This window comes from Papilio polytes, unplaced genomic scaffold (assembly GCF_000836215.1).
Source record: "Papilio polytes unplaced genomic scaffold, Ppol_1.0 DF820844.1, whole genome shotgun sequence".
NCBI lineage: Eukaryota > Metazoa > Arthropoda > Insecta > Lepidoptera > Papilionidae > Papilio > Papilio polytes.
In genome coordinates, this window is record NW_013528360.1 from 1,778 (window position 1) to 13,535 (window position 11,758).

The window sequence follows — 11,758 nt, forward strand, 5'->3', positions numbered from 1 at the left end:
TATGTCAACTCAACTACGCGCTCTCTAACTGGACAGGTATTTAACTGGCACGGTGCGATTACTAACTGGCGCCATTGAGTCTATGCATACGATACAGTCCAGCGCCACTGTCCAACTGTACCGGCTAAATGTTAACCGGGTACAATCCAATGTTCATTATTGTAAGAAGTCTTTCCAGCTTTCCAGTAAGTGTGTTTTGTCACTGCCGTGTCTTGTAAGGAAGGAAAATAAAAAAAAATCCAATATATTTTGCTCGTTCATAATTTACTTTACATGTCACATTTTATGCAAGGTGGTGGTCGTAAAGGTCGCAGAGGTCGCGGTGGTTACTAGCGTCGGCGGGCCGCGGGAGGTGCGGCGGACGATGGGGGCGCCGGGGGCACGGAGGGCGCGGGGGGCGCGGGGCGCGCGGCTTGCGTGACGGCACGATGGCGGCGCCTCTTACCGACAACGCCTCACTACGACAAATCACATGCCAACAACTTGTATGTTTTTCATTAACGAACAACGATAGCGACTATTAAATATTGTTACGTAAAGTAAGTATATAGCTATCAGGTACTTGTATTCTTTAAATCCTTATCATTTGGTTCTAGTGTCTGTTGCAGCAGAGCAAAGCTTTTTTGATCTTAGTATCAGATATTTAGTTTTTCTTTAACAAACACTTTTTTTTTAAAAAAAGGGGAAAAATTTGCAAAACCAGGTAGAACAGATAGAGAACTAGGCGATGAGCGATGAGGAGCGAAGCCATAGGAGTGGAGAGTAGCGAAGTGGAGTAGCGAGGAGTGGTGAGAAGTGGAGCGGAGCGAAGTGGAGCAGCGAGGAGTGGAGAGAATCGAGGAGTGGAGCGTACCTTGGCAAAGGGCGCGCGGCGTCGTGCGGCTGGTGGGGCAGCCAACAGGCCAGGGAGCAACGCCGCGTCTGAAACAATCGCCTTCTAGATATAAATACTACGTTACCAACACGCATCTGTGCTACATCTGTTCTTATCGTAATGCTGAATCGATGTGCAGTGTTCATGGTTATTTAGCATCCTAATACAAACTTTTCTGTTTTTATAAGAGAAGGGAGCAAACAAGCAACTGAAACAACGAGATCATCGACGGCCATGGACATCCGCAACACCGGAGACACGGCACGAGATAAGCTCGCTTCTTGAAGGGCCCTAAGTCGTACGGCTTTAAAACTAAACTATTAAGGGTTTTCTTTATGTGCTGACGTGATTTTTTTAATCCATTGTTATTAATTGAGTGTTGCTGAGCGCGGTTGAGAGCGGTCGCGTCGGCAGCGGAGGCGGCAGTTACCTTGACGGATTGCTTGGTGCTGGTGCGAGAGGCGCGGAAAGTCTCCACGTCGGGCAGAGAGTCCACTGACTTCTTCAAACTCTTCGACGCAAGAATTGAAGAATCTAATTTGATAAAAAGTAGACTTTAGACAAAACGTTTACATTTAGTTGAATGAAACGATAAGGTTTTTTATAGTATTGTTAGGAAATATTAGGAAACGGAAGTAATAGTGGTGCTTGTCTCATAAGAGGCTTTAAAAGGAGTTGTTCAGTTGCTCAGTATTTTTCTAATGTGTTACCTTAATGCTGAATTTGTTGAAAGTAACATAAAATTCGATCTTTTGCTCTTCGGTTTTTTTTTTTAAATAATTGAATGTTAATATTTAACTGTATATAACAGGGGCAACGCTGCAGCTCATGAGCCTGATGCGGATCTTTGAAGGATTATTTGTGGCGCTGGATTAGTGTACAAGCCCAGCTCTAATTAGAAGTATTTTATTATTAAATAATACGTATCGCTAATATTATAGATGAATATTTGCACATAGCCACATATGCACTAACTTTACTGTTTTAATTCCACGCGGACCAAAGCTTGTCTATAGTAATATTATAAAGATGAGTTAATTGTATTTTTTCATGTATTGGAATAACTCAAAAACTACTGGGCCAATTTTGAAAACTCTTACACGATTGAAAAGGTACGTTATCAGTAACATAGGCTATATTTTTAATTATCTTTCATTTTCATACGAAGTCGCGAGCAATAGCTAATAAAAAATAAAAAAAAGAAACAAGTATGGCATGCTCTGCAGACACAATCGAGTGTAGATCGGAATCAGCTCACCTGAGGCTTCCTTGGTGAGCGCGAGCGCGACGCGGGCGGGAGGCGTCGACCTGCGCGAGCCGCGTCTCTCCTGCATCAGCCCACGTGATTTTACACTTAGCCTTACAGAGGTAGTTACTGACCTCTTCACAATGTACTATTTACTTACAAAGTTTGTAGCTGATTCGCTCCTTTATGAAATGTGCTTCATAATTGTGAGACGGATTAAAATGTTACCGTTCCTACTCACGCCTAGTACAAAGAGAAAGGTTCTGAACTTGGTTATTGTAACTTTTAAGTTGACTTATCAAGGACCACCGAAGAAACCGCAATCGGTTGCATTAGAGGGACGTACAGCTCGGCAAAGATGCTGGGCCGGCGGCGCAGCGGGTGGTGGAGGTGCGCAGGCGGCGGGCGCGGTGTCCGGGAAGCGCAGTCTCATCTCGACGTCGGTCGGCAGCGCAGCGCGGCACGAGCCGGCCACGGTGACCGCCCACTGCCCTGCACACAGTGCCGCCCTTGTCATATCGCCGTTACTCAACACCGCTTCGCTCCGCATTAAAACTTCGCTCGACGGAATACCAAATACTGTGAAGTACCTTATAAGTGATCAGGAAGAAACAACCACTAATTAGGAATCACGATGTTTAACTGCAAATGTCCAACGGCGGCTGAGTAAAAAAAGGAAAGGATGGACCCAGACGACATTATATTGCTGAAATACGTCCCTAAACCTAGAACACACCTCGACTATAAGTAACTAACTATTACTCGTATTACTCGTAATAGTAGACAAGCATCTCACATAAGTTATAGATATTGGTGGAGGCAGGCCTTTGGGCCGGTGAGTGTGAGGTAGGTGGGGGGTGCGGGGCGCGGAGAGCATGGCGCGGCGCGGGCTACCTGCGTCGCTGGCGAGGCGGCGACGGCGGCGACGCGCATGCAGCCAGCCTGGCGCCAACGCGCACAGCAGCCCACCCGACTCGCTCGAACTGGAGCTGGAGCAGTCCGCCGTGCCTCCCGTACTGCCCAGCCCCGCGCCGCACTGCGGGAGCCGTAATACTTCATTGTGTCGACCTTTCTTCTCCCTACGTCCTGTTCCTCCACCTTGGTCAAAATGAAACAAAGATTTATTCCAAATACTTTATTTATTTAACATTTTACAGTGCCATGTAAGACGCTTAGTGATTTCGTATAAATAACATGTAGTAGTGTGCGACGATCGGTACGATGAGGTGCAGTGCTGGCTACTCTACGGGAATGAACGAAGCAGTGGTGAGTGTAAGCGGCGACGGCGAGGCCTGGCGGCGGCTGCGGCGGCTGCGGTTGCTGCTGGGCGCACGACTCGCGCGATTGCTCTCGACGACGGTGCAAAGTTTGCGAAACTTGCTGTTGGAATTTAATCTTTGGATATTGGTTCGAACCACTTTTTCGCGGAGGCGAGAGAGTCTGTGTAGACATGGACATATTTCTAATAGGACTCGTAGCTACAGATCGGTTAGGCGAAGTCGATGACCCTGCAGCGTGGGTTTGCGTCAATACACTGCGATGTACTATTCCACTGGGCATGGGAGAAGTACCGGCGCTCCTCGTCTCTTTTCCAATCGTCGGATCAGCGGTCAAGTTTACACTCACGGTTCCGACAGACGTGCGGCAAATTTTTAGAGCTTCTTCCGTATTATAGCCTTTTTCAGCGTTAGACGGGTCGTCGTTCAAGGATGGTAACGACGCGAGGCGCCGGTACGTATGATCTTCATTTTTCGTCTCCATACTCACGATGCTTTTTTCTTCTGGTATCATATCAAATATACGTTTAAAGCGAAGAGAGTTTGATCGAGATCGTGGTTCGCAGTGGGGCACGGCGGTGCGCCGCCGGACAGTGACAGTGGCGCCATCGGCTCGCGCGTCCGTCCTCACACTCAACTCGCGCGCTGTACTTGGTGAATGTATGTTCATATTCTCCTCGTTGTAAAGGAAGCTGGGGGAAGAGGCTTCAGATGAATTGGCTGAGCTCTTACTAGTTTGAATCTGTTGGGAGCCTACTCTGTCAGATACTGGGATGGGGATTCGCGATTTCTTGACCTTAGCACTGAGGTTTTCTTCAGAGTTGCACGTGTCGGGGGAGCTCGCCGAACTGCTGACGTACTCTAATATCTCTAAGATTTCAATGCATCTTTTTCCATCATGTATTTCGGATTTTTGATAAATTCTTTTTGACTTGCTATCATCAAGCGGTGATGAAGGATAGGACTGAAGAGACAATTTGCCTCGTATTTGGAATTTTTCTTTCCTGTACCTTTTGTCGATACCGTCAGGATACGACTGCGATGTATTGGTTTTAGATATTTTTTTACAATGACTGATAAGGTCGACGTCTGTCTTCCTGTTCTTTGCACACAAGGATTCATCAGACTTTGCCGACACCATCAGGACCGACTTTTGTTTTATCCTCATACATTTGAGCTCATCTTGGATTATTTTTAAAATGGCGTCATCGATTAGCGATTTAATGAGGGACATACCCTGTCGGTCTATCTCCTTCCGGGCGCTGCACTGGTGGCCGTGGCGCTGTTGAGTCAGTTCGCGGCGCAGCTGCTGCGTCTTGCTGCGCCGCGCTCGCTCCAGGCGGAGTTCCCTATTTCTATGTCTCCTGTACAATCTTTGCTTTATAGTTTCCGGCATATGATCAGCCACTACAATATCCTTATTTTCGCGTTCATATTCACAATGATCATCTTTAATTGTGACAAAAAAAGCTTCACTTTTGTCTTTAGAAGCGGCACTCTCTGTTCGACATGTGTTTTCGGGCAACAAATCTAAGACATCGATAGAGGATCTCACGAGCTCGCTTCTCCTGCCAGTGGATTTGCTGAACGCGAGCAATCGCGGCGAATTGGGATCGTCTAAGCTGTCCACGAGACTCGCACATTCGGAACCGTGCAGGTCGTGATCCTCCGAGGAAGAAGTGTTTACGACCATCGACTCCGTGTGAGGAAAAGCTGAAAAGCGAGCAACGAGCGCGTTGTCGGCGATGTTTTCATAGTAGTTGCCTGCTCCGACTCCGCTTATCACTTCCGAGGCCTCGGAGCTCGCAGGATTTTTGATAGTTTCTGCTGTCGTCGAATAAGACACGGGTTCATTTTCCATATAGACATCAGCCTTAGATATCTCTATGTGAGATATACTAGACATACTTTCATTAGAATAACGCGCATCGCGTTCTAACAGTTGAAAGTCATCCTGAAACAGTCTTTGTATTTGTTGCAAGACTGCTCTGTTGGAGTCGTGCGCTATTTCGGGTCGCGTGGAGTGGCCGGCGACGGCGACGGCGGCAGCGGCGGCGGCGGACTCGTCTCGCGGCGCCGGCGAGGGCGCGCCGGGTTGGCCGCGCCCCTCGCGCCGCTCCTCGCTGCTACATAGCTCCTCTTGACCAAATATTATTTGATTGTTCGAAGTGGGGCTCAAGTGCACGATAGTGTTCACTCCCGTGTTTTGTAACTTGATTTTTATCTCCTTTTCAATAATGTTCAATTTCCCATTGACACCGATAGATGCGTTCATAGATTCCAATTGGTCGGTCAACGAATTCAAACTTTCTACTAATATACTAGAAACGTACTCGTCGATATTTTCACCTGAAATATCTTTATACGAACTATATTTCTCTGGCGGTTTTTTTTCGAGACGATTTTGTATATTGTCAGATAAGGACACGTTGGAGCCGGAAGTGTAATTAGTATCCAACGACTCCGAGACGACGATTTCGAGGATATCGTACGATCGAGGTCGAGTCGTCAGCGGACTCTCCCTAGAAAGAACATTGCCGAGTTGCACATTGTCAGCTCGAGCAGCGGCCGAGATGGACGCCGTCCGCGTGACGTCTCTCGTCGTGCATGTGGGCAGCGTGACAGTGTCGCTCGAATCTACTAATGACATTCCATCGCGGCATTCTCCGGTGCCATCGCTACAGACGGTCGTGATTCCGGAACGTCGGAGACCGGTTTCCGATACATCTCTATAACTCATATCCGAAGCAGAACCAATTCGTATGTCTCTATCTGTAAATGATGAGATCGCCGCGTCTCTTTCGGCAGAAGACGAAACGCCGAGTCGGGACGGTATAGTGCTGGATTCGAACCGTAGCGGCTTCGGTGAGGTGTGTCCGGAGACGGAAGCGGAAGAGGTCGGGCGCAGCTCCGAGCGGGAGGTATCGAGCGAGCGGGAGGCGGGCGCGCAGCGGCAGGCGCATGCGCAGGTGACGCGGCCGCGGAGCCGGTGCAGCAGAGCCGAACGACGGGCCGGCGTGCGCTCTCGCCGTGCCGCCCCCGCGGATCCGGCCTCGACATCACTTAAGGCGCAGCGGCACGCCTCGGGGGCGCTGTTCAATTCCTGAACGCTCAGTTGCTCCAAGCGGTACCTGTAAATAAGATTAATAACAAATCGCCCATCCCTAAAACATTATCCGACAGAGATCGTGAATGGTTCACGGTGAAGGGATGTTAAAAACGATTATGTGGTTATTTATCATTACGAACAAACATAATACATAACTTTAAATTGAATTAATCGTTAAAATAAACAAAGTAGTTAATACTTCAAATCTTACTGATTGCGGCTTGCAAATATTTCATGTTTAATGTGATACGCCTCTTGGAATAATTTATTGTTGGAAATCTCATAAATCTTATCGTTGATGTTAACACCTACTTGCGCATGACAGTTTCCGGCGCGGAGTAACGGCGGTGAAGCAAGCCTGGTAGAGCAGTGGGCGGCGCGGTGGACGGCGCGGCAGACGCAGACGCGATCGTCTCTTTGCCAGTTTGGAAGCTCATCGTATTGTTTGCTTTCTTCTCACTCTCTCCAACGAAATCACAGGTTGTTTTTCTGCATAATAAGAACATTGACATAACTTTATACAAAGGCATAAAATTGGCTATTTTGTAACGAATAGCCTGACAGATAGGCATTCAGAAATATCATATCTGCGATTTCTGTGTAAGTATATCTTGTGCAAACAGAGAATACAGGATAGTGTGCAGAGCCTAGTGCACAAATCATAGAGCACTATGTAGAGAGCCAGAGTCCCTTCTCAATCTTATGCAATCGATTTAATTATAATGAATGCTCGAGCTGGTCACGCTCCAACGGGCGCGGAGATGCGACGGCGGCGGGCGGCGGCAGCGCGGCAGAGACACGGGCCCCGGCAAACGGAGCGCATCGTTGCAATTATGAAAGCTATTTACATATCTGGTACATCAGTTATGCGCTTTCTATGTATCTATCATTGAGTCTAATACCTACTTTTCATTATAGATATACCTTATTTTGGGTTGATCCAAAGAGAAGTTTCCAAAAGACAATATTCAAACACGTGAATAATTTAATAACTTGTGACTTGCCACAAGATCAAATTTGCAATAAAAATATAAAATAGTTGCAATTTTCATAGCTAAGATAAGTGAAGCGAAAAGATAAGAAAAAACTACCCTTTTTATAACGAAATTGTGCAAATGGACGTGAAATTTGAACGAAAGTGGACGCATGTTTCAATCGCCTCCGCTTGCCCGCACTAACGTATCGATTGTACTTCCAGCTTTTCTGATTATTATTTAAAAATAAACATTTATTATGAGCGCAGTGAGTACGGACCGGGTATTACTAGCTCGCGCGACGTTCATCGCGCCCTCGAAACCAACCGGCGACAGTAGACACCATTGCCGCGCAACAGTGAATTTTTCGTAATCGAAAGAGTTCGCCCGCAGTTGACTGTTTTGCGCACATCGACCCAAGCTGCTGAGTCACGCGCGTGTGCCGGCGCACAGTGGGCTAAAATGATGACTTATGATAACATTGATATTTTCATGTGATTCTTTGAACGTATTTTGCTTGCATGTTCTTTGTATGACTAAATACATATATTTTGTAACGTAAAATCTATTGAATATGAAAGTATACGGCACTTTTAGAATTTTTTTTTAACTTTTCTCTTATATCATTTGACCTGAATTACTTTGAAATCGCCCCAGTGCCCATAGAAGCACTATTTTAAAGAAAGTACTTAGATTTAAAGTAAATCAGATCTAGCAGCACAAGCATTGGCAAACAATTAAAAATTATGTATACTTTAAGTATATGGCACGGCACAATAGGCTTAAGTTTAACTAAATTATGGCAACTCACTAGCCCCCACCTTTCGCTGGATATGTCAAAAACCTTTGACTGTATAATCAAACAAGGATATCTAACCGGAGTAGGCTAAGAGAGATTTTGATGTAACGGCTAATTCTGTCAGATAACCTAGGTATGTATGGTATGTGTAGGTTATTGACTCTCTTGTAGCTGACGACTACTAAACGGTATGTACATTATAGGTAGTGTAATCTGTCTATATCTATACATCTATACTTTTTTTTCTTATAATAAAGCGTAAACATACACTACTTTGTTGCCTAAGATGTCAGCAATTACAGCGTATTTTTGAATAATTAAACTCAGGGGGTAAATGTTTTGGATAAAAACCTTAATGTGGGAAAGAGACCATAAGTTGCTGCCAACGCCAAGGAAGCAAGATTGTCAAGTTTTGTTATGTTATGTCATTTTGACATTTGCTATTGATAATTTGACAAACGTAAATAATAAAATAAAATTTTCATAATTTTATGCAGATGAAGTCGCACGGGAACAGCTAGTATGATAGTAATATAAACGTAAATCTTCAGCCACTGCGCGCAGAGGCGACGGAGGCGGCGGTGGCAGCGGTGGCGGCGTCCGGCAGTGCGCGGCGCGGGCGGCGCGGCGCGGCGTATGAGTGTACAGCGCTTGTTTTATTTATACACAGCGTTGAAGTACACAGAATGTGCAAAGAGAACACTAAGTTATACATGAATGCAGTTAGGTATCTGAATGTCTTGGGGCTAAACTTAGAATTTGTCGCGGCTTAACACTGAAGCTACTTTGTTTTTGATTAAAGGTTTCCCGAAAGTTCATACACCCCTCTGTAATAGACGATACACATACTACAAAACGAATATATCGTTATAATACCTTTTTTACTAAGATCATAATTGATGGATGTTTGCTTTTGTATATCTATAGCTATCTCTAGAATGGCTCAATAGTTCTCGACAAAATTTAGCAAACCCAAAGGCTACATAGTAACATTCTTTTTAATTCTTCACGGACGGAGTAGCGGACAAAAGCTAATAATTTATACATTGCATGCAGTCTCCAGCAGACCGCGAAGCTCATGTTACATATTACGTTGAAGAGATATGAGGAGAAGTGAACATGTTCTGTGAGTCATAGTCGGAGCCATGTCGTATGTTTAGCGAGCGTGTGCAGGACAATACGAACAGTGCAGACAAAGCCGCTTCAAGCACGACGTCAACGGTGCGACGACATGCATGCCGACTTTATATAGGAGCCAAGACACATTAGATTGTGTTATTTGGACGGTAGCTTGTTCAGTTGCTAAACTTATAGTATGGTTTGACTGACTAGTACGGCTGTCTTGGGAATTTTAGCTGGCGCTCTCCTTCGGCCTGGAGGTTGCCATCGGTGGGGTACTGAGCATACCACGTAATTCCGGTATAACAGTAGATGCGGGTGGCGGTGGTTGGCGAATGACTTAAATGATAGACGGACGACACCTGAAAGGCCGTTTCATTTTTTTTTTTTATTTTACTGCGGAATTACCTCATGCCGATTATAAAATCTCTCAAATCCTCGTAGGTTAAATTAATGGCGCGTGGGAGATCTGGTTAAGTAGATAGTTTGTTCGTATAGAGAGGAAAATTTAAATACACACAAAGAAAGGATAGATTATAAGGAGGTGGTGCGAGTGCGATAACTAGGGCAGGCAAGCCGTGTGTACAGGCGGGGGCGGGGGTGGTGGCATGCCACTAACCGAGCTGTGCGTTGCCACGACGGCTGCTGCCACGCCACGGGCACTCCGCTGCGAACTCCGCGCACCACGCGCCCTTCTCGTCCACCTGTACAAACACATGTAGAAATATTTATCAATTTCTTTTTACAACTACCTCGCAAGCTTCGTATCACGTACACTTGTGTTATTGCACCTAATGATAAAGTGATAGTTCTGATCCTAATCAATCTAAAACTGAAGTTTCATTCAATTTGATATACTTACTACGTATTTCATTTACGTAGTAGTTTATTAAACATGTGCCATGACCCAAAGTAACGACTATAACAAATACGTTGGTGATACGAAGAGGATGATGTGGACGTGCGGCGGAGTGCTCGACAAGATCTTTGCAAAGAGTACGAGCATCCTTAGCCTTGGTGTGTGCGACATGTAGGGAGTAGGCTAAGATGTTATCGGCACTTAGAAGGACAACGCATGAATGCAGTGGTTATTCGCCACTATAACTTTGCCTACGCCAAAAGAAGGTGGAAAGGCGTGGTTATGATATATTTGGATGAAACAAATAAATATGTCGAAGTCCGAGCAAAGTGGGAGAGCTTACAGAGATAACTGACCACACCACTATATGGGATATCACATAGAAAGAGATGTGGAGATAATCTTTATATCTATTTCTCTTGGTCAACTAGATAGGTCAAGACGCGTAGATGTCATGATTTGCACTATGGAGTGTAACACACAATCACAATTACTGTATGAACTACTCGAGGTGCTTGTAGATACTCGACCAAGTTTTCGTCCTAGTTCTTGAGAGACTACGCGACCAAGTAATTAACCATTTACTCCATGAATTACATACTTTACTAACTTCTGATAACCAAGTTAATGAAAAACGAAATAAACAGTTCGTCGTAACTGTTCGGAAAGGTCATGGACGTGTAGCAGTCGGCAGGTGTTCAGTTGCAACAGCTCGTAAATGACGCAGTCACCTTAATCACGATATTTAATAGTTTTAATTTTACTTTTTTAGGACACGTAAATAGAATTTATCTGGTCATATGTCAAGTACCTTTTTTGTTGTTTCGAGGTAAGCGAGGGGGAAAGTTGACGAAGATACAAAACAATTAAAGTTTGTAAAAATTTTAGAGGGTCAGGTGATCGCGTGGCGGTCACAGCACCTGACTTAACCGCAATCCGCAAAAGTCGTACCTTCGTCGAATTGCAACGAGTTGATATTTATGTGTAACATGTTTTATAATTTGCAGTACTTATTCTCATTATCATTTTTCTTTCCCCTACACTTGAAAAGGTCATCTGTCAAGATTGGGCAACAGTTCGAACCTGGGTCGTTGCGCACTGCGTTCTCCGCCGCACAGCCTCACACAGCCGGCGGATTTGCTTCAGTTCTACAAGTTTACGTACAGAAGTACATTCTGAAAATTCTTCCCCTACAGTTATTTAGTATGTTTCTCCTTCATTACAGTTTACACTACACTAACAATTACCTATTTAGAATGATTGCGCGCCAGAAATCGATACGAGAATGTCCATTAGTAAGATGTGATGCGAAGGAGTTCGGAGGAGGCGGTGGCGGGCGGCGGCTGCGAGACTTGAGTTCGAGTCCGACTCCCGCGGGGACTTCGGAACTGCGTTGGCTCACTCTCGCGCGCGCGCTCGCGCTGACGACAGCGAACGACGTGCGACTGGCAGGCGCCGCGCTTGCCGACTGGCCTGCGTGCTGACCGCCGCCCGCCGCCCA

The 11,758-nt window shown here is 45.6% G+C and overlaps 1 protein-coding gene across 1 annotated transcript; it reads right to left on the minus strand.

The window, feature by feature from the left end:
• Positions 1-245: 245 nt before the first annotated feature.
• Positions 246-11,349, minus strand: LOC106110157. The gene is made up of 10 exons (XM_013291878.1): positions 11,341-11,349; positions 10,018-10,102; positions 6,819-6,995; positions 3,413-6,528; positions 3,015-3,218; positions 2,467-2,612; positions 2,133-2,202; positions 1,305-1,408; positions 854-921; positions 246-458 (listed from the first exon to the last, which is right to left on the minus strand). Exons 3-10 carry the CDS (start codon positions 6,941-6,943, stop codon positions 284-286), a joined length of 4,008 nt encoding a protein of 1,335 aa, XP_013147332.1. The 5' UTR covers positions 6,944-6,995; positions 10,018-10,102; positions 11,341-11,349; the 3' UTR covers positions 246-283.
• Between the last annotated feature and the right edge of the window lie 409 nt (positions 11,350-11,758).